The 24,211-nt window shown below is 38.8% G+C and overlaps 1 protein-coding gene across 2 annotated transcripts in view; it reads left to right on the top strand.

Annotated features, from left to right (window-relative positions):
* The window catches only part of LOC149814856 (Putative eukaryotic LigT), a 63,704-nt gene extending 44,020 nt beyond the window's left edge, over nt 1–19,684 (top strand). For both annotated transcript variants that reach the window (XM_089988652.1, XM_089988651.1), the window contains 8 exons: nt 15,374–15,441; nt 15,794–16,115; nt 18,165–18,277; nt 18,360–18,425; nt 18,491–18,581; nt 18,699–18,766; nt 19,167–19,204; nt 19,306–19,684. In XM_089988652.1, coding sequence (XP_089844778.1) covers nt 15,374–15,441; nt 15,794–16,115; nt 18,165–18,277; nt 18,360–18,425; nt 18,491–18,581; nt 18,699–18,766; nt 19,167–19,204; nt 19,306–19,534 — 995 coding nt within the window. In that variant the 3' untranslated portion in view covers nt 19,535–19,684. The remainder of the gene's footprint in view (nt 1–15,373; nt 15,442–15,793; nt 16,116–18,164; nt 18,278–18,359; nt 18,426–18,490; nt 18,582–18,698; nt 18,767–19,166; nt 19,205–19,305) is intronic.
* Nucleotides 19,685–24,211: the final 4,527 nt, after the last annotated feature.

Raw genomic sequence — 24,211 nt, 5'->3', positions numbered from 1 at the left:
AAAAGCTCAATAAGAATCAAAGAATATGTTTTTTTTTTACCTTAACTCACTTTCTTGAGTGAAAAAATGGTGAAAATGCACTCTTACTTGAGCAAACCACAAAAGCCCTCTCCCATGCACACGAATCAACCTCCAAATTACTCTAACGACTCTTAAGGTGCGTGGATACCCTTTTAATGTCCTCTAAACAAATGAGGGAGTTGGCCCTCATGAGGTCTTTAAAACCCAAAAAGAAAAAATTATGATTCGGCCATTTTTAAAGTGCGTCAAAGGTGTATTATATGATACACCTTGGATCGTACGATATGGTACGATACAAGGTTGTATCATACAATACATACAATACATACAATACAAATACGATATACACTCTTACCATGATACGAGTGTGTATCGTATCCTTATTTCCCTTAGTAACGATATGTATCGTATCGTATGATACTTACAACATTGGTTTAGATAATTGTTCTAAAAACATTTGTCTTGGTTGCCAATTTGAATTGATCTAAGGATTTGCATTTCTGTTATATGGCTATATAATATAAAAGGAGAAGCATAGTTAGTCATGACTAAACATTCTTCTCCTTTATAGCATTTTAAAAAATGATGGAAAATATCAAGAATAATTAGGGTATGTTTAGTTGAGCCTCATGCGATTAGAAATCTGATCCAAATAAGATTTTGAATCTCATTTAACCCAATAACCAAACAAAAACTTTTGTTAGCCATGAGAAACCAAATCATATTTGATTCTGTTTCTCTCAACCCGTGAGATTAGAAATTTCATGGGTTCATGTGTGATTTCAAATCTAATGGTTTGAAATCACATCTGCAAAAAGCATGTGAACTTTGGGGCAAGCCCCAACGTCTTTCTTCTCTTCTTTTTTGTGCATAAAGGAGGTTGCAGAGGGTTGGGGTTTTCATCCAACCAAGTAGTCAGAGATGCCTCAAAAAATGTTGGAGAAGCCTGTCGAAAGCACAATCGTGGGGAACAGGTGTTGATCAGCTATAGCCTTTTTTTTGGTTGGTTGGAATCGTTGAGACAACCGCTCTGCCTCCCTTGTTGGCTGGTACTGGCATTGAGTCGAGGTGGAGTTTGTCAAACCGATGAGCTCCACAACCCCCTATACCAATTGATGTAGGAACCCTTGCAAGAGCCCCTTAGTTTTTTTTGGTGAGGTAGAGCTTGCTGGAAATCACCATTGGCGAGCTCCACAACACCCTATTGAAAAGAAGCATGTATTCACGACTGGGTTTGGATCTTATCCAAACCCAATTCAAGTTCATCTAATTACATATTTAAGCACATGTTCATTAAAGGCATTAATGGCATATTGTAAATTACCTTTGTTGTGTGATGGGTATTTTCGTACCCTAGTAATTGTAACAACGTGTATTTAATGGGAAGCCCAATACCACAGTCGGCTATTGAGGATTCTGCAACAGCTCTCACGTATTCTCCCTTCTTTGCTTTTTCTTGTGTATGAGAGTGAATTTTATCATGGTATCAGAGCAACAAGAAGGATCGTGATCTTCTTATGAACATCCGGTAATGCCTCTTCATCCGGTAAGGTTTCTTCATCTCCAGATCTTCTTCTTTCTTCTCCAACATCTTCTTCTTTCCTCTTACCCCTTCTTCAATCTGTCACGTATCATCCGATAAGGTATCCTTCTTTTTTCTCCTACATTCTTCTTATCTCTAGGTATCAAAATCCAATGTATTTCTCTTCCCAAAGTTGTATTTGTTCACGATAGCACATTTCTGATTTTCTGTTTGCCTAATATTCTTCTTTTCAAGGCTTAAATAACATATTGCTGATTCTTTGTTCACGTCTTCATATTGCCATATTGTTGCACGTGATTAGAAAGCTTGAATAGGATCACGTCAAATTCTTTTGCATGTTGACGATACATTAGATTATCCCAGATCTGTCTTGGTTAATATTTGAACTCATTCTATATGTTTTTTGTTTTATACTGCTTATCTATATTCTCTCATATTTTGAAAGAAAACACGCTATTTTCAAATAACGTGCTCCTTTGATTGAATTTTTAATTCAGAACAGATCTTTACTACGTAGTTCTGATTTTCTGCCTCGGGTTTATAAAAAAAAAAGGCAGTGGAAGCAGAAATCGTTGATCTTGAGTTTCTGTTCTGAATTTTGTTAGAATTCAATAGTAATTGAACCTTCTTATTCCTTATTTTTGGCAACTCTCCTTATTTTTGGCTTCGATAGAGTATGGACTCATTTCCTCACTCTGAGTCTGGTCTTTCCTCAAACTTCCTTAGTCAACTCATGTCTGAAAAACTGAACAATTCCAATTTCCTAACTTGGAAGTGACAAATCATACCATTTATAAGAAGTCAAGACCTTTCTGGACATCTAGATGGTTCTGTCCCTGTTCCTTCAGAGTTTATACCACAAGAAGAAAAGAATGGTGAGGGAGATCTTTCGATTACTTATGTTAGAAATCCAGAGTACGTATCCTAGATGAAGCGAGATCAGACACTGGTTACCTATATCACTTCTACACTGTCACAGGAAGTACTCGTGGCAATTCCAGTTGACTGCTCTGCCATGCAATTATGGCACCGACTGATTCAGACATATTCTCAAGTTTCTCAGGCCAGAGTATTGTTTTTAAAGAAAGAGTTTCAAATGCTGAGGAAGGACTCCATGACCATCATGGAATACTTGAACAAAATGAAGACCATTACAGATCAGTTGGTCGTCGTGGGATGCAATGTTAGTGACAAAGATATGGTGCAACAAACTTTGAGTGGACTGGGATCAGATTATTATGTGATGGTTACTTTCTTATTGTGTTTGCCAGATTTACCTACATTTCAAGATCTTCGTGCCAAGCTTTTATAGTATGAGATGACCTTGAAGGGCTTTTCTGAAAATACTTAAGTCCAAGCCGGAGCACACAATGTCCTTGCCACAGGAGTTGGTTATGGGCGAGGACGTGGTAGGTATGATTTTCGGGAAAGAGGGGGTCAAGAAAGAAATGAACAAGAAAGTCGTGGAATATTACCTACACCCAGTATTCCTCCAAATGGTCAGAGACAAAGATCAATACCCACCTATTTTCTATGCAATAAAAAGAGGCATATCAAAGCTAATTGTTGGTTTAATCCTCAAAATAGAGGCAAACAACCAGAGCCAAGAAAGTGGTCAGATAAATTGAAGAGCAGTGACGAAGTCAAGGAGTTGTTACTATCTGCTCTAGCTGAATTGAATTTAAAACAAAATGATCAGGGCACTTGGTATGTCGATTCTGGTGCAACCACTCGTTATCAGATTTTATAACATACCATGCGATCTGCAGGAAACAGGGCGAGAGAGAGAGAGGGAGAGAGAGAGAGAGAGAACTCAATGGCTGGGGCGGCTCACTATGCACGACCACCAAGCCCTAACCATGTTATATAAAACAGCAAGTATACAACTATCTTTGTAATATCAGAGATATTACAAGGATGCCATTAATGAAAGTAAACAGCATGTGTTTCATTAACATACCATGCGTATGGATCTGGATCCAGATCCATACGCAAGTTATATTTTAACACCCTCCCTCAAGTTGTACGTGATTTTGGATCATGTACAACTTGCTCTTCAATAGCCAAAATTGACGTCCTGTTAACCCCTTGGTAAACAAGTCTGCCACTTGATCTTCTGTTCGAACATGACGTAGTTCTATCTCCTTCATCTCGACTTTCTGCCGTATGAAATGTTGATCAATCTCAATGTGCTTCGTTCTGCTATGCTGGATAGGATTACATGCAATGTTTATTGCGCTTTGATTGTCACATAGAAGAAAAGATCGAATAATTGTCTCCCCAAGATCACTCAATAAGTGTCTAATCCATGTGGCTTCTGCCGTGCCTGCAGCCATCGATCTGTATTCAGCCTCTGTACTCGATCGTGCCACTGCCTTTTGTTTTCTGCTGCTCCAGGACACTAAATTGTGTCCAATATATGCACAATATCCAGAGACAGATCGTCTCTCATCTGGATCCCCTGCCCAATCTGCGTCTGTATAAGTGATGAGTTCATGTCCTCTATGCAAATTATCGTTCTTGCGATAAACAAGTCCGTCTCCTATAGTTCCTTTTAAATAACGTAGAATGCGCTTCACAGCTTCCATATGACCCTCCGTTGGAGCATGCATAAACTGGGATACCTGATTGACAGCATAAACTATATCAGGTCTGGTAAAGGTCAAGTACTGTAACATTCCCACGAGACTTCTATACATTGTAGGGTTGACACAAAGATGACCATCTTCAGAGCTCAGCCTTTGATGTAATACACTAGGAGTACTGACTGGTTTGCAATTCGTCATCCCGGCTCTTTCCAGAAGATCAAGAGTGTATTTTTGTTGCATGAGTGTCAATGTGTCTTGTTGTCTGTCAACTTCCACACCAAGAAAGTACCTCAACTCCCCTAAATCTTTCATTTTGAAAGTTTTCATTAAAAACTGCTTCACGTCTTGCACATGATTATCTGAACTCTCAGTGATCGCAATGTCATCAACATATATAAGAAGAAGTATAACAATGTCTGCCTTTTGGCAAATAAAGAGTGAATGATCCAGAGAGCATCTTCTAAAACCATAACTCTGAATTTGCATAGAGAAACTTTCAAACCAGGAACGGGACGCCTGTTTCAACCCATACAGAGATTTCCTCAGTTTGCACACCCAGGCAGTAGGATCCTTCTCGGCATAACCAGGAGGTTGCTCCATATACACTTCTTCCTTTAAAATTCCATGCAAAAATGCATTTTTAACATCCATCTGGCTAAGGCTCCAACCTCGATCGACTGCTAGAGATATGATGACACGAATAGTACCCATTTTGACTACCGGACTAAAAGTTTCATCGTAGTCTTCACCATATTGTTGTGTGAATCCTCGAGCAACAAGTCGTGCCTTATATCTGTCAATGCTTCCTTCAGGCTTATACTTGGTTTTATAAACCCATTTTGAGCCAACTACATTCTTTCCTTCTGGCCGAGGGACTATTTCCCAAGTCTGGCATTCATGAAGGGCTTCCATTTCTTCATTCATAGCTTCAGTCCAATGACGAGATTGAAGAGCTTGGTTAAAACAAGTGGGTTCAGCCTGTTTTGTGAGCTGAGACATAAACAACTGGAAATCAAGAGAGAAGGTCTCATAACTTACCCATCGTTGAATAGGATGCTTAATGCGTGACGGCCTTTGAGCCGGATCATTGGCGATGCTTTCCACATTCCTCGGCTCTGTATTTTTGTCCCGTCTAGTGTATACCTGCCCAGAGAAGCGTTCTACTGGGGGTGTCTCAACTGGAGATGATTCAAAATGTATTTGTGAGTCATTCAACTCCCTACTCAAGCCGAAGAACAATTTGTCTGACATGTTTCTCCTGTATTAGCAAAAAGATTTGCGCTCATCCATGGATCATATACTTCTAATTCTCGAGATGGCACCGCTGCAGAGTCATTGGCCTGAAAATTTCGTTCGTCAAAAACAACATTTCTAGAAGTCCTAATACGTTTTGTAGTAGGATCATAGCATCGATAACCTTTGTATTCATCTGCATACCCAACAAATCTGCACTTGACAGCCTTGTCCTGAAACTTATTTCGCAGAGATGAATCAATATGTACATAACATACACAACCAAAAACACGCAGCTCATCGTAAGAGGGATGTTGCCCGAATAAAGTATAATAGGGAGATTTACGATCCAAAAGTGCCATAGGAAGAAGATTTATGATATGAACAGATGTGTGAAAAACTTCTGTCCAGAGACTAACGGGCACATTGCTATCATGTAACATGCTCATCGCGCTCTCAACAATATGCCTGTGTTTCCGCTCTGCAACCCCATTTTGTTGAGGAGTATGAGGGCAAGAAACCTGTCGACTTATTCCTTTATCCTGAAGAAAGGCAATAAAATCGTTCGATGAATACTCTCCTCCACCATCACATTATAAATGCACAATATCACAAGCAAACTTTGTTTTGACCATCGAATGGAATTCTCGAAATATTTGAAAAACTTCATGCTTGTGTTTTAAGAAATATATCCAAGTATAACGGGAATAGGAATCAATAAGGATAACATAGTAACGACTGCCAGAAAGAGAAGGAATAGGTGCGGGTCCCCAAACATCAGAACAAATAATCTCAAATGGCTTTGAAGCTCTTTTATTTATAATATGAAAAGGAAGAACATGACTTTTGCAGAGTTCGCATGAGGAACATTTATGATTATTATCAGAAAATGAGCATAAACTAGACTCTGGAAGGAGACCATCAGATACAAGGTTTTCAACGAAACCTCGATTACAATGTCCCAAACGACTATGCCAAATATCTGGCTTATTACAATGAGATGAATTAAAAACTGCCAATGAAGGAAAAAACAAAGACTCTGAAGGCGAAGACACTGAAGAATGCTTGGACGACTTCGACTGGAGAACTGGGACTGAAGACGAAGACATTGAAAGAATCTCCTTGAAGACGTACATGTTTCCTTGTCGCTCCCCCTTAGCGAACGTCTCCTTCGTTCGTAGATCCTTAACATAAACAGAAGAGGGAGTAAATTCGACAGAAGAATTCATATCGTCAACAAGTTTAGCTACAGAAACAATGTTCTTTTTAATATTAGGAGCAAGAAGGACATTGGACAAGTGAAGTGAGGACTTTGACATAGGGATATGTGCATTGCCAGTATGACTAATGGAGTGATAAGTTCCATCTCCCGTAACTATACTACCTTTTTCAAAATAAGGCAATAAGTGAGATAACTTACCCGCATTACCCGTAACATGCGTGGCGGCACCTGAATCAACATACCATTCGCCTTGTTCATTTTGCTTGATCGTCATCTGTGACAATGCTCATAACAAAAGTTGTTGCACATCTGTGGATGGCCCTTTTGTGTCCACAACAGTAGTGGATTTATTTTCAATTTTGTTTAATTTTCCTCTATTCTGTAGATTGAACCAACAATCAGCTTTTACATGTCCTCTTTTGTTACATAAGAAACAAGTGGGTACTCTCCTCTGATTCCCTGTGTTAAAACCCCCTGAGATATTAGGTGTAGGCAAGATACCCCGTCCTCCCTGCCCAAAACGTCCGCGGCCTCTGCCTCCTTAATGCCCTCCATTCCATCGTCCAAAACCTACAGAAGTGTCCATGGCCAAAACTGAATGAGGACGAGCTGATTCATGTCCTTCTGCCCTTTGCTTCATAATCATCTCATGCTGGAGAAGTTTCGCTTGGAGGTCGTCAAAAGTGGGCAAGTGAGGAAGACATGATAAAGCTGTAGTAAACATGTCAAAATCAGGACCCAATCCATTGAGGAGTTGTTGAACTTTATCTTTATCTGCAATAGCACTTCCAACAACAGCCAATTGATCAGTAATACTCTTCAAGCGGCCTATGTATTCCATGACTGTCATGGAGCCTTTCTTTAAACTTTGAAATTCATTTTTTAAGAACATAACTCGGGATTCTGATATCTGAGAGTAAGTCTGTGACAGCTTACTCCACAGATCCGCCGCAGTGCAATCATCTGAAATAGTAACCAACACTTCTTGAGAGAGTGTTGACGTAATATAAGCAACTAAAGACTGATCCCGCTTCCTCCAAACTGTATACTCTGGATTCTTAATGGAAATGGTAATTGTGTCACCTTTCTCATCCTTGGTTTCCTGCAAAAGAAGCCGTGGTGGTATAGGAACTAAACCATCCAAATGTTCATCGAGATCCTGACTCCGTATAAAAGGAAGGATTTGCCTTTTCCACGTCAAAAAATTAGAATGAGTAAGTTTTTCTGTAACAAGCTGACTCAAGAAATTGGCAGAGGGACCGGATGATGAAGACGAAGAGTAATCCATATCAGTAGAATAATGAATAAGCAAACAAGATGAATGAAAAGAAATAAACAGATTTGAGATCACTTAATCAATCAGAAAACTGTAATAAGGCAGATACTTGTACGACCAAAAAAAAAACTTGTGGAATGAAGGAACACTAAAACAGCACAAAGAACACTAAAACAGCAATGAAGGAAGGAAAGAAAACTTGTGGAATCAAAACTGGTTTGAAATAAAAAGGGAAACAGTAGTCGGTGATGTGTTAAAAAAAAAAATGGGAACCAACATAGATGATAGAGTAACAGAAAAGAGAAAACTTAGGATGAACGGAAGATGATCGATGGGCACGCTGAAGGAGGAACACGCTGCTGCTGTTCCAGAGATTTCAGAAGAGGGAGATACGCTGTTGCTGTTTCAGAAGAGGGAGACACTGCTCTACGCTGAAGGAGGAACACGCTGCTGCTGTTCCAGAGATTTCAGAAGAGGAAGATACGCTGCTGCTGTTTCAGAAATTTCAGAAGAGGGAGATATGCTGCTGCTGTTTCAGAACTTCTTCACGCACAGGGAGTTCTGCTGTTCACGCTGACCCCATCTCGATGAACACACTGAAAGAGGATACGCTGTTTCAGAAGATTCTTCACGCACAGGATGGCCTGTGCTCTGATACCATATCAGATTTTATAACATACCATGCGATCTGCAGGAAACAGGGCGCGCGCGCGAGAGAGAGAGAGAGAGAGAGAGAGAGAGAGAGAGAGAGAGAGAGAGAGAGAGAGAGAGAGAGAGAGAGAGAGAACTCAATGGCTGGGGCGGCTCACTATGCACGACCACCAAGCCCTAACCATGTTATATAAAACAGCAAGTATACAACTATCCTTGTAATATCAGAGATATTACAAGGATGCCATTAATGAAAGTAAACATGTGTTTCATTAACATACCATGCGTATGGATCTGGATCCAGATCCATACGCAAGTTATATTTTAACACTCGTGTCACTGGTGATGTTGGTAAGCTTCTAACTCTTGTTCCTTATGCTGGTAGAAATAGTGTAGTCACTGGCGATGGATCTCACCATCGTATTTCTCACATTGGAAACTTTGTCATTCCTATGTCTACTTCTCTTGCTCTTTCAAATGTCACTTGTGCTCCGAATATCAAGAAAAACATTGTTTCTGTCTCTAAGCTTGTAGATGACATCAATGCTTTAGTTGAGTTTACTTTTTTTTTTTATTCGTGTCAAGGACCTTCACACGAGGGAAACGTTCGCTGAAGGAAAACAACAAGGGAATATGTACATGTTTCAAGAGAATCCTTTCACCTTGAAGCTCACACCATCTTCTTCAATTTCTTCTGAGAATGTTTTGTCTTTCTGAGTGTAATAAGCCGAATCTTTGGCATGGTCGCCTGGGTCACTGTAGTAGTCCTTTTATTGAAAAGCTTGTTTCAAGTAGTCTTATTCTCAAGTCAAGTCTAAGTTTAAATGTCAATGACAAAAAATGTTCTAGTTGTCTTCAATGTAAGAGTCATGTTCTTCCATTTCATTCTATTAATAAAAGAGCTTCAAGACCATTTGAAATTATTTGTTCTGATGTTTGAGGTCCGGCTCTAGTTCCCTCCATGTTTGGCATCAGATATTATCTTATTTTTGTTGATAGCTATTCTCGGTATACATGGATTTTCTTTATGAAATATAAATGTGAAACATTCAAGTTATTTTAGAATTTTCATTCCTTTGTTCAAAATCAATTCTCTGATAATATCCTTTGTTTCCAATGTGATGGAGGAGGTGAATTCTCCTCAAATGACTTTATTAATTTTTTTTAGAAAAATGGAATACGTAGGCAGGTGTCTTGCCCTCATACACCTCAATAGAATGGGATTGCTGAACGAAAGCATCGCCATATTGTCGAGAGTGCAATGATCATGATGCATGATAGTAACCTTCCAGTTACTTTCTGGGCAGAGGCGTTTCATTCAGCAGTTCATATCATAAACCAATTGCCCATGAATATCCTGGAAAACAAATCACCCTACTTTTCTTTACATGGTCTTTATCCAAATTATCATGATTTGCGAGTATTCAGGTGTGTATGTTATGTTCATACTGACTGATCAATGCAACACAAGTTTCAGGATAAGGCCTTGAAGTGCAGATTTGTGGGGTATGTTGATGATTATAAAGGGTACAAATGTTATGATCCCATGAACAAGCATATCAAAATATCCAGAAATATTGTATTTGACGAATTGAATTTTGACCACAATGCTAACACTCTTTCTGAAATTGAAGTTTATCATCCCTGGTTGAACTCTGATCTCTTTTCTAGTATTAATGATGTTTGTCCTTTAGAATGTAATCGAAGAGATGAGGGAAACATGTCTGATGCTGCACAAAGGACTCAGGAAAGTGTGATTTTCGATCCTCTCTTGCCTTCCGAAAGATATAAAGGCATTGTTTACTCTCGACGTGAGAAAGGAATTCTCCCCAATTCTGATCAGGAGATGCATTCTTCTGTTCCCAGAAGATCCACTCGACCTCGACATCCTATTGATAGATGGGTAAGTTATGAGAATTTCACTATGGATTTTCTACTCTTCTTAACCTCTTTAAGTAAGGAAAATCAACCCACAATATTTTATCAAGTCGCAAATTCTAAGCGATGGATTGAAGCTATGAATGAAGAAACTCTTCATGAATGTGGCACTTGGGAGATTGTTCCTAGACCACATGATCGAAATGTCGTTGGGTCCAAGTGGGTGTATAAAATAAAGTATAAGTCGGACGGTACTATTGAGCGATATAAGGCTAGACTGGTTGCCAAGGGATTCACCCAAGAGCAAGGACAAGACTATGATGAGACCTTCAGTTCGGTTGTGAAAATGGGTACTATTTGCATCATCCTATCATTGGCTATTGAGCATAAGTGGATTATTAGTCAACTGGATTTTAAAAATGCATTCCTACATGGAACTCTAAAGGAGGAAGTGTACATGGAGCAACCCACAGGGTATGCAGAAGGGAATTCCAAAGAATATGTGTGTCGATTAAAGAGAGCTATATATGGTTTGAAGCAAGCCTCTAGATCTTGGTTTGACAGTTTTTCTCTTGAAATAGACAAATATGGTTTTAGTCGATCTTTACCACAGGTTCAAGATGAAGGACTCTGGTAAACTGTGATATTTTCTTGGAGTGAAAGCTGATAGAACTATTGAAGGCATGACATTTACCCAACATAAGTATACTATTGATGTTCTCAGCAAGGCATATATGAAAGATTGCAAGCCTCTAAGCATGCCCAGTGTACTTCATCAGAAACTCAGTTCCCAAGATGGAGATTTGTATGAGGATCCTACAGAATATCGCAGGATAGTGGGGATGCTTCAATATCTCGCCTTTACTCGCCCTGACATTGTCTATTCAGTCAATCAGGTATCTCAGTTCATGCATGAACCGCGTATTGGACATATGGAAGCTGTTAAACACATTCTCCGATATTTGAAGGGAACTATTGGGGATGGTCTTTTGTACAGAAAGAGTACGAGTGAACATCACATGCATGAACTCCTTGTTTACACAGATGCAGACTGGGTAGGAGATCCAGATGAGCGTAGGTCAGTCTTAGGATACTGTGTTTTCGTTGGCCTAAATCTTGTCTCTTGGAGCAGTAGAAAACAAAGAGCTATTACCAGGTCGAGCACAAACACTGAATATAGATCAATGGCAGCTGCTACAACTGAAGTAACATGGATCAGACATCTGTTGACAGAAGTAGGAGAATCGATATCTAAATGTATTCTCTTATGCGACAATCAAAGTGCCATCAACATGTCATTCAATCCTATCTACCACAGTCATGCTGAGCATATTGAAATTGATCAATATTTTGTAAGATAGAAAGTCGAAGAGAAGGAAATTGAACAAGAATTTGTTCGGACTACTGATCAAGTTGTTGACTTGTTTACCAAAGGGCTCATCAAGGACAAATTTTGGATGTTGAAAGGCAAGTTGTTCATGGTTCAAAACCATGTACAACTTGAGGGAGGATGAAAAGAAGCGTGTATTCACGACTGGGTTTGGATCTTATCCAAACCCAATTCAAGTTCATCTAATTACATATTTAAGCACATGTTCATTAAAGGCATTAATGGCATATTGTAAATTACCTTTGTTGTGTTATGGGTATTTTCGTACCCTAGTAATTGTAACGTGTATTTAATGGGAAGCCCAATACCACAGTCGGCTATTGAGGATTCTGCAGCAGCTCTCACGTATTCTCCCCTCTTTGCTTATTCTTGTGTATGAGAGCGAACTTTATCACCTATACCAATCGATGTAGGGGCTCTTCGCCTTCGTTTCCTTTTTTAATTTTTTTGCGATGTGGAGCTCGTCGAAAATCAACATTGACGTGCTCCACAACCCTATAACAATCGATGTAAGGGCTCTTGGAGCCCCTTCGTTTCCTTTTTTTATTTTTGCAAAGTGGAGCTCGCCAAAAATCATCACCAACGAGCTCCAGTCCCCCTATGTTGTTTTCCTTTTTTGTTGGCTCTCCCACCAGCCAGTGAGCTCCTGTCCCCTCCCTCCCTTTGCTTATCTGATTCATCTAAGGCACGAGGGAGCTTGCCAAAAATCACCATTGGCGAGCTCCACTATCCCCTCTCTGATGGGCTCAAAGGGGTGTACTGTTATTATTATTATTTTTCTTTTTGTGAGGTGGAATCTCATGCAAATGGGATTCCTTTCTCTCACTAAACAAACATGCGAAACAAAATCACATAAGATTCCATATAATATGATTTTGAGTCTCATGAGATTCCAATTCTCAAATGTTATACTTAAAATATTGTTTATACCATCAAATGGTGCATACCCACCCCTATCCAATTGTTGCCAACCTATGTAACACAGACTCTTCTAACAGGACACCACACCCGCACCCGCACCCGCACCCATGCAGGTGCGACACTTGGACACGATTTCCTTTATGTCAGGTGAAGTCAACCACACTGAGGTACATTTTTGTCCAAAAGTAGATTCAGTTAACCCTAACCGAGTCGAGTTTTATCTATATTATATATATATAAATACACAAATGCACACACACACACACACACACACACACACACATATATATATATATATATATATCCGCACCTCTGCACTAGTGTGGTGTTATTTGTTATTGATGAGAAATAGCAATTGTAGATTGTTAATTTGATTTATTGCATGAATTTATGCATGATAAATATGATAATTGTTTTTATTTCATTAGTGTTAACTTAAAACTGTTAAAAATTATATATATACCCTCTCTGCATCCAAGTTTTTTTAAAGTGCCTCATCGCCGCATCCTCACCCGTATCCTCACCCACACCTATGCGACATAGTTGGAAACCTAACTGACACGTCCCTTCTCATGGATATAGCCATGTGAGGTTATTTCTGAATCTCATATTCAAGGATCTAAGATCCCATGCTGTCACCTGGGTATGGAGTGCGGGTACGGGTACGGAGGGTAGACACGACAATTCCAAAAAATGTGGGTACTGGGACATGGTTATATATATTAAATATCACATAAATACAAAATAAACTGAATATAACATAAATATGTATGCTATATCTAAAATATATATTATATACTGAAAATATTTTTATAAATTATAAATTATAAATTGAATACAAAATTTTATGTACAGATGGTAAAATGGCATGTCCAGGTGTCGACATGTGTCGACACGGGACACGCGTGTTGACATGGGTGCGAAGAGCAAAATGAAGTGTCCATGTGACATAAATTTTGCAAAAAGAACATAAATCACTTTGATATGCTTTTGTGGTCAGATGTAACCCACTGCAGGCCGTGTGGGTTAGGAGCATGTGTTGCTCTAATGTTGATTTTAATTTATGCATTACAAAATTTATTTCTGAAAATTATTGATTTTTCAAAGTTAATTGCACTGTTAAATTATGCGGGCCAGGGCTCAGAATTTGGCTTTGCATGTTGATTTGCAAAGTGATTCTTGTGTATAGAACCTGAAATTATTTAAAAGGGTAAAAGAGTCCAAACCGTTTTATTAATCTCTTCCTTGATGTCCCTTCCATAGTGTGAGAATCTTGGATGACAATTTTGGGGACCGTGAGGATACTAAAACTTCGTGTGTGATTATGCTCCTGAACTCAATATGGTGGTTCACCTCTTAGCCACGATTTTTGGGAGATTTAACTGCTTTGCCTAGGGGTGGTGTTGACTCAAGTGTAGTTATTAGTAGTAGCGTCAGTGGATGCTGATTTTCCTGATGTCTCAGGCTCCAACATTATATGTTGATTTCTAATATTCAGATAGATGGTGTTGATTCCTGATATCGGTCGAGGAACAAGTACGAAACACAATAATAAAATACAAATTGTGTGCTAAGCTACAACTGAGAACCTAACTTGGACTTCGGAAACTTGTGACCATTTTGAATATCAACGGGTTTAAGGAAAAAGAAAAACTAAAATTGTATGCATTTAATAAGGACATGCATGCAAAAGCAACTTTATGCATGTGCATTGAATCATGCATCTTTACTGTTCTGCATTAGTTCATGCATTCATGCTTATTCTGTTTCACATGATAATTGTTATTGAATGATACCTGTTTAAATGCTTAAATGGTAAGTTGATTATGAAAATTGTTGTTGCGATATTCGTCTGAATTATACTTGAATTTGGTTTATGCTATTTCATTACTCCCGTTTTCAAAAAAACTGTTTTAAAGGACCGGAAGCTCAGTGATGGGGTGACTTGCTAGCTGAAGACTGCGAGCTTTGCTTGACATGTTCTGTGTTCTTGACAGAGTGGCTCCTTGACATAGACGATTTTCTATTTCAGCTTACTTGACATTCATATTATTTATTGATTAATAAAGTTGATTATTTCTTTGTTGATTCAATGTACTATCTGTTGTGGTTTGGTATATATTAATTTTGTGAGACTCCAGATCCTTGGGTTTTGTTTTCGCAATTGTTTAAAAAAAAACACTTTTTATGAGGATAAGTTGGGGGGTCGTTATAGCTATTCTTTCAAATTTTTCATTGCTTCTCATATTTGTTCTTAATTAGGTTTTTTTCATAATCATCCCTACTTGTGGGCCTATAGACAAATCCATCCCTGCCTTTTGCATTTCTCAAAAAGATCCCTACGTTTTTCAACTTTTTGGAATGGTTAATGAAAAGTTAGGGAGTTTCTTAGGAAATGCAGGGAAGTCAGGATGGATTTGTCTATAGGCCCATAAGCTAGGGGTGATTATGGAAACGACCCATCTTAGATTTAGGTGGTTGATTGATGCTATTATATGTAAAACTATAACTTCAGTGGTGCTTTATATTGGCTCTCTAACGGGGCACCATCTGGAATATGCAACTATTGACCTCGCCCTAATATTAGTTGATTTAGTCTCTTTCTTGCAGTTTGATTTAATCAATCATCATTGAACTGTTTTTCTTGCAGCTGTTCAAGGTGCTTCTGTTGAGAATGTAACTAAAGCAGTGGAAAGAATTAAAGATGTACTTGATGAGGTCTGTGACATTCTGGTGCTATTTCTATGAAAAAATCATTTGTTTGCAGTTCTATTGCTGTGTAATATCTGCAAATTGTGTTTTCATTACAATAAGCATAGTTAATGTATTTTTTTTGTTAAATTAATATTTTGAAGTTGGTTTTTGATAATTTCATCTATTGTTTTTGTTGTGTTATATGGTGGTTCAGTCTAACTTTCTTAAAGTGATGTTACTTTTAAACTTGTATGCTTTGATGTTCTGTAAATAATTGTCTGGAGCTTTTGAATTATCGAAGGCATGTGAAAGTTTTAAATTAATCTAATTGATACATTGGTATCTAGCCCAAACCTCACTAATCTTTCTGTTGCAGGCAGTTAAGAGCCCAAGACTTGACTACTCCCATTTTGTTTCTCTCCCATTGGCTATTTATCCAAGCCTTGTCGACAAGCTAATCAATTTTCAGAACTCTATCTTGGGAGTATCAAATTGTCAACTAGATGGGAACACAGTGAGTGATTTAAATGAAGAGGTATCAGAAGAAGAAGATAAAAGTTATCCTTTGGAAGAAAGTTCTACGGTTTCTGTTAATCTCAAGGTTCAAGATGATAGTGAACATGTCAAAGTGGCGATAGGCAATTTACATATTGAAAAGAACAAAACTCAATCAGCAAAGTCATCCTGTGCCTTATCTGGTAAATGGCCATCAGGCTTATATATAGCCAAGTTTTTTATATGGGCATGTCATTAATGTTAGTTGTCTACCATACTGTTGAAAGGAGTTCATATTGTTCTTTCAAAGCCATTGCTTTTTTATTTTATGACATTTCTCTTGCTTATCTTTATAGAATAAATTTCTTCAGAAAAATCACTTGTGGTGAAATTAGGTTGGAACTTTATTACGATTAACCAGAATAATTCTCCCCCACCCACCAATGTAAGTGCAAGGATGTAGGTCTATTTTTGCAAAAAGTTGGCAATTTCTATTGGGATATGAGTATGATCATGCTTTACATCATTTTGTGTAAATTTTCAACTTTTCCTTTTTTAAAAATTTACTCCTCAGTGCAAGGACCTGCCTGTTTGCAACCACCAAATGTTGCTGTTGGAATTTGGACGCATTGGCATGGAAGACCCCACATGAGTGGATAATAAAGAGCTATATCCTATGTCACAGGGACTCTTCAACTAGGTGCCGCACCTGCGTCGCACCCGCACCCGCACCCGATGCGGTCAACCTGACCCTGGGTGCAGTCAACGCACCCAGGGTCATTTATGTCCATTTTTTGGACTTTATATATATATATATATATATATATATATATATATATATATATATATATATATATATATATATATTTTGCCGCACCCCCGCACCCAAGTTTTTTGAAAGTGCCGCACCCCTGCACCAGCAACTGCACCCGCACCCATGTGACATAGGCTATATCATGATTGTAAGCAATGATGTGAAAAATCAAGAAAACCAAGGATCTTGGAGGTGATTTTAATACTTGGCATGGACAGAAGAGTAGTTCTAATAAACAGTGTAAGCAAAATTCTATTAGTGGGATATAGGAAAGATAAGAACCCAGCACAAGATGGTACACCACTGTGGCTTTGTGGAAAAAGAAGGGGATTGGATTAAGCTAGTGTTGATTATATAATGGTCTTTATCCTTGCAATAGAAAATACCTACTTTAAGAAGGCTAACTATTTAGCATTTAGGATTGGATTAATTCTGTCATGCACTGAATGTGTTTTACTGCAAATTTATAGCACCAAGAGGTGGGTTAGTTGGATCATAAGTTAAATGTTCTTTTACTGTTGGAAAGCAATGGAAAATTTTCAACTTCAAAGCTCAATTTGATTCTTGAACATTCACTTGCTTGGCAGCTCTAATTATTGATTTTGAAACATCTGAAGGCAAAAGATGCCTGAAGATTACGTCTGAGTGTGAAAATATGGGGCACAATTGAAGACCATTACAGTTTAGAGTATAGCACTGGACGAGCATTCCTAAATGGAGGCCTAATTGGAGTTTGGCTATGCTAATGGATGGATGATCAAGCATGGTGGGGAGAAGCTGTTTTGAAGGGATATAGAAACAGAAACATAATGGTGCAGTGAGAAGGTTTGGGAGTCTACCAATGAAAAGAAATCTACTTCAAGGTGTGAAAGATTGCAGGAATTATGGCATATCTTGAAATAAATTTGCAAGAAACGGAGCTTGGAAGGGTACAAGATGGAATTGAACCTTTGTCTGTTTCTCCACTAGGATGGGTGAAAATAGAATTGTGTATCCATTTTTTTTTTAAGATGTAAAAAGTTAGTGATCTTGAAGGGGAATGTTTGTTGAATATTTCTCTGAGTGTCTCTCTGCATATGTTTTTGTAAAGAAAGCATTGAGAAAAGGGCTGAAATTCATGTTGGATGAAATTAAACAAAGATCCCGTAAAAATCATTGCAGCTCACATGCAAAAGTCCTACCAAATGATGAGCATAACTGTTGTGGTCTATGAAATAGATTTTCCCCAAAGTGATGGTGAACATTGTCGTCTATGAAATAAGTTTTCTCCAAAGTGTATTTTTCCTATGAAGCTAAATATCCCCTATGACGTATGAGTTTATGTATTGTTTTGTTTTCGTGGGTTTCTTTTTTGATGTATGTAGTCTAGATTCCTTTTTTTTAGGTTTGCCTGTCATGCTCAAATTACCAATGCAAATGTACTGTTTTGTTTCTGCAGACTTGGGCATTGACAGATCCATATTTATTAAGCCAAAAACATTTCACTTAACTGTTCTTATGCTGAAATTGTGGAACAAGGAGCGTGTTGCTACAGCTTCAGAAGTTTTGCAGGTTTGAGCCCTGGTGATCTCAATACATAGGGAATTTACTGAATGTATTTTGATTTTCTGATACTTTATCCTCATATGTGCAGAAGGTGTCCTCAAATGTATGGGATGCCTTGGAAGGCCGCCCTATTTGTATACGACTAAAAGGCCTGGTAAGTTTTTTGTCATTTTGACATGCACACAAACACATGGATATAGTGATGAGTCATGTTTGCAGGATTGCATGAAAGGTTCACCATCAAAAGCTTGTGTTTTGTATGCACCAGTCGAGGTAATTGATGGAGAGGACCGCTTGCTACGTGCCTGTCGTATCCAAAATATTTAAAAACAAAATTTTGCAGATAGCACATGTAGATAAACATTCTAAGAGATTTACTTCCAAATTAGCAACTTAGAAAATCTGATGGATTCCTGAGCTTTTCTAGAAGTCATTATTGATGCATACACGGAAGCTGGTCTTGTTGTTGAGAAGGATAGTCTTCGAAAGTTAAAGGTATTTTTGCTAGATCCCTTGCTTAATTTTTTGGTAGTTTTTCACTCACCTTCTATTCTGACTGAACTCTGTGACTTGGAAATTCTATGTTGCAAGTATTCTGTTTGAGAGCTGGAACTGGTGAACTAGTTTACTGTTTGTATATTAAACTACTTGATCCATTTCAGCTAAGAAAAAATTTCGGTTGCATATTTGCTTCTCATCTCATGTTTTTTTGGGCATGTTTCAGACTCTGTTTCTTTACCTTCTTTTTGCTTGTACATGCATGTGTGTATGCATCAGCACATGCTTCCATGCGTATGTGCTCCTTAGTCATCAATTTGTAATTCATGTTGTTTTGTACATTTGTGACCGTTATCTATTATATTAAGTTTGACCATTTTTTCCCTTTTAATTTCAGATGCATGCAACTGTGATGAATGTAAGGCATAGTAAAGGGTAAACTTCATCTGTAGCTTCCATCTTGAATGTTATTCTTTTCATTTAAATTCTTGACCAGCAGTTGAGCCTGTCATTGAGCATGTGACTGAACTATCCAGGAAGAAGAGAAGCAGGAAATATGATTCATTTGATGCACGCACAATAATCAAGCAATATGGATCTGAAGACTGGGGTGAATATCTGATTCGGGAAGCACACTTGTCACAGAGATTTGTGTTTGATGATAACGGGTATTATCATTGTTGTGCCTCGATACCTTTTCCTGAAATTGTCGGAGATGATGCCATAGGAGATGATGCTATGCGTATGGCTTCAGCCGAGTCTTAGCAACTGCCTTCTTTCTGCAAGTGTTACCAATGCACTGGTGGCCTATAATATGATTTGCATTCAATCTTAATGTATCACGTTATACTCGATTTGAGATGTACATCCTTCTGGTTTTTCTAAACTGTGGCTGTTCAATTCTTGCTTCCTCAATGGGTTGTCTCGACTTTGGATGTGATCTTTTTTTTTCCATGAAGGACAGGGAAACCACCCTCGGGGTCATTGACCTAGTCTCTCTGGCTAAGCCTGCTGTACTTACAGTCTCTTTCCTGACGGTGTAAGTAAACCCGTGACCCCTTGCCCCCAGGGAGTCTCCAAGCTTCAGCTGAGCAAGGGATAAGCAAGGGCTTACCCCTTGACTTTTATCCCTTGCCCTCATTAATATTAATGTAAGGGGTTTGACACTCATTTAGTGAAATGACCTAGGGATAATTTGCTGACCACGATTGCTTTTGCTTATTGGACTGGTTTTAGCCTGTTGGAACCTAATGCACTGATGGAAGATCTACAGCCAATTGGTTCCTATCTGAATAGGCAAATCTTCCTCAAGTTTACATCAATTTACTCTTCCAAGTTTCTCATAAAGAATATGTTTCTGCAACATTCCATTTCCTTCAATGCTTCTAAACCATGTCTTTGATCCGAGCTTTGGGTTCTACATGCTGTATGATGAACTGTTCATTACATTCTGATCCTGAAATTACCCTCTTACCATTCATTACCATCCGATCCGCTTCCTTTAGGAAAAAAAAGGAAAACTTTTCAATCCTCAAATTGCCTCTTTTTTCTCATGCTTGTCTTTTGCAGTGTTCCAGAGGAAAAGATGCTACTGAATGCTCTTTTATTTCCTTTCATCCTTGTTGCCGCAGTCCTACCAATATTTCTGATTAGATATTATAATAATTCTAGTTTATTGTTCGAATATGGTCCTAGGGAGGAATAGATTCTACAAAAAGGTCTTTAGAGAGCAAAAAGAGAACGCATCTTAAACACAAATTGGTAAAGAAAAATGAGGGTCAACTGGCTTGGGGAATGATTTTCAAGGATAGGATGCCATTAGGGTAGGAGGGAGAAACTCAATTCCGCTTAATCTGTGAGTTATGTTGGAACTTGTGGAGAGAATATCAATCCCTCAAGCTAGAAACTAAGATCAAGAATGAAGAATAGAGGAACTCTCAATAAATTTCATTGATTCTAATCAAGATAAAAATACATATTTATAGAACTCAACCAAGAAATATAAAGAAACCAAAAATCCTAACCCAAGAAACTTAAAGTAACACTCCTAATTAAATAACTTCAAGAAACCAAGGAAAGGATGTAGAAGCTAGATATGGTTGGACGTCCCCCAGGGCTAGCCGGTTGGGGCTCTTCGGGTTGGGTCAAATTTGGGGTAGTTCATAACAATGCGCTTCTTTCAAACTCGTTGCCCTCAAGGTGATGACTTTGAGTACTACTGCAATAATTCATCCTCAACCTTTGACTTTGTTGCTCCTCTTCAGACCTAGTGCGCAGCTCAACCTGGAGTATGATCCGCTTTCGTTTCTTCTAGTTTTGCTTGACTTCTAAAAGCTATGAAGGAAACACAATCTGCAATGGATGTAGATCGATTAGATGCAGATCAAACACTAATTTAAAGAAACTGGCAGTGGAAGGATGTAGTTTGTTGATAATCCAAATAGATAGTGGTGGGTGCAAAACAATTCAAAATGGATCTACTTGTAATTTATGATCCAAAGTAAAAAGATCCAATTATAATGACTTTTAGATCCAATTTAAGTAAGGGAAAGGTGAATCCAGGTCCAAAACCGGTGGCAAATGATTCGGGGTATGAGAACCAGCAAGAACCGGTCTAGGCCACCTCAGAACCAATCAATAATGAGTCTAAACTGATTATGGACGAGTATAAACCAGTTTTTTTGTCCCCATTTGAAAAGAACTGGTTTCAATTGAAACTGTTTCTCTCTCTCCCGCTCGCAAGATGTCCCACCCGATTGGGAAGGGGAAGAAGAGAGAGAGAGGAGGCGGTGTTTGTCACCTTCCCACCTAAGTCTTCAGGCTTGACCACTAGCGGGGCCGTTGTTTGACTAGGTCCGACTGGTGGAAGGACACTAGACAAGCACAGGCTGGACGCACTATCAGTCGCTGGTAAAGTAAGAGGAAGGGAGAGGTGTCGAGCGGGCTTCGTCTGAAGAGAGGGAGAACGGGATCGGGCGGCGGCGATAGTAAAGAGTCGAGAGAGAGAGAGATGGAGAGAGATGGGCACTCCGGCAGGAACCTCTACAACACTCATTTTATTCTGTTGAATTCTTCATCTACAGTGTTCTTGAGACGATTTATGCAACTCTTAAGATTGTTGAAGGGCTCCTTAATCTTTTCCATTGCTTGAATGAATTTCAAACTTCCTGACGTTTTAATCAATGTGATGATAGGAACCTGAACGGATTCAAGAAGGGCATTAGCCCTTGCTATGTCATCAGAGCAAAATCAATTGGCTTTCAAAAAATACCGCTTTGATACCACTTTCAGAATCCAACCCTAGGAAAAAACAAATTCTCTAAGAGGGCAACAACAAGAGGATGGCACAAATACATAAAAAAAAAGGTTTGACTAACCTGAGCACAATTATCAAGGGTAAAATGCCTGCAAGGTAAGAGGTTGGACTTTGTTGCTCCTCTTCAGACCTAGTGCATCTCACAGGCCAGCTTTCATGCTTAAGCTCGATCTCTCCAAGGCTTTTGACATAGTGTGGTGGTCTTTCCTAATGCAGGGATTTGGTGAATGGTGTCGTTGGATCTAGTTTGTATTGGTGTCCGCCTCGGCCTCCATTAATATAAATGTCCCTATAATGGTCATTTTTTTTAATGTGCATAGAGCACTCAGCCAGGGCTGCCCCTTCTCTCCTCTTCTTATTGATTTGCTCATCAGAGGGATTGAACATAAGACGGTTGAAATTGGATTTCTAACCCTTATGTGCTTTCATGGTTACGATTTCAGGTTGCTTATGTTTGTTGATGATATTGTTATTTTTGAAGATGCCACCACCGAGCAAATGACCAGAATTCTTTGCATTATTAAGACCTTTGCTTACATGTTCGGGATGCGTATAAATGAGGCTAAGAAGCTTTTTCTTTTCAATACGGACCACATCGCAACAACCATTGCTGCTCATTTGTTCGGTTGTAGGGTCGGCAACGTATTTGGATCTTCCTCTACACAACAAACCCGTATGTGCATGGCAAGCAAAGTATCGAGAGCAGTAACACAAAGGGCACGTTTGGAAGAGAAAAACTTTCATAGGAAAAGAAAGTTTTGCCTATAAGAGTTTTTTATAAGAGAAGTTTTTCAAAAGAAAGTTTTTTGCTTGTTTGTGTAGCACGAAAAACAGTGAGAAAATATGAAAAAATGAGAGAGCGGAGGGTGGTGGTGATGGTGGGTGTTGGTGGTGGTGAGATGAGTAAAAATAAATTTTCTAGTAGAAAAAAAATCTTCCACTTTTATTAAAAGAATATACTTTAAAAAAAAACTGTTTCAGCCAAAAAGTCTCTCGTTTGAAAGGAAGGATTATTCATTTTGCGTCACTTTTCCACATCTTTCCAGCTCCCAAGCATGCCCAAAGATCAGTTGCAATACGAATACACAAATATTTTGCATTAAGCACCTCACCCTCAATCTTGGGGATAGGGCCTGTCAGGGGCCAAGGCCTGATGAAGGTCAATCAGGTGCTTAATGCACAAATTCTGTGCATGTGATTGCACCCGATCTGGACTCATCAAATCAGTGTTGTTCTCTATTCCAACCTACTTCATGTCTACCTTGTATACGTAAAGAAATGCTTGAAATATTTTTTGTGGGATTCTGTTGGCAATGCTCATCAACTAGCACTTGTCTGGTGATGCCCCACGTTTCTTGGGGGGGGGGGGGGGGGCTTGGGCATTCAATGTTTGCGTCAACACTTGTGTCAAAATGGTGGTGGTCTTTGTGTACCAGTGAAGGTGAAATTGTTGTATACTTTCACTCTAAATATCGCTTAACCGCAAATCCGTGTGAGTGGGAGTCGAGGTCTTCGAGTACACCGGTGGGGGTGCAATGGTTCAAGGTTTGGATGCAATTTAGATCGTGTATAACATTTGATTTCAGTTTAGGTGAGTGCTGCTGCCATCAATCGGGTCGGCCATGTGATATCTACGCACCAACTTGAGAGAGAGATTGTTATGATTGACAAGGTGGCCTGCGTAATTTCTGCAATTCAAAGTTGATTGAGATTATATTGCATTATTGGGCGGTTTCTCATCTCACGTTGATCCTCTTAGCCGGTGGTGGTTCTCGTTTCTTTTTTTTTTGAAATCTGTTACTGCATTTACTCCTATTTTCTTGGGTCTGGTTGTTATGAGATCCTATATAAAAATGCAATGTAATCTCATCAAAAAATCAATTAACATAAAATAGAGCAACAAGCTCCCTTTACCGTGGATGTAAGCATAATGCTGAACCACGTTACCTTTTGTGCCATGTTTTGTTTCTATTATGTTCATTAACATGGTATTAGAGCTAGGTTGAACCTGTGATCTTTGTGTTCGTCTCTTGTTCCTTGTTCTTGCATCTCACATCCATGGACAACGATTTGAATCCCTCAGAGCTTGGCAATGGGAACTCCAACAACAACTAAGGCTCCTGCAA

The sequence above is a fragment of the Nuphar pumila genome, chromosome 15 (assembly GCF_984573655.1).
Source record: "Nuphar pumila chromosome 15, dmNupPumi1.hap1.1, whole genome shotgun sequence".
NCBI lineage: Eukaryota > Viridiplantae > Streptophyta > Magnoliopsida > Nymphaeales > Nymphaeaceae > Nuphar > Nuphar pumila.
The sequence above is the reverse complement of the archived record's forward strand: the minus strand, read 5'-3'. Positions and strand labels throughout refer to the sequence as shown.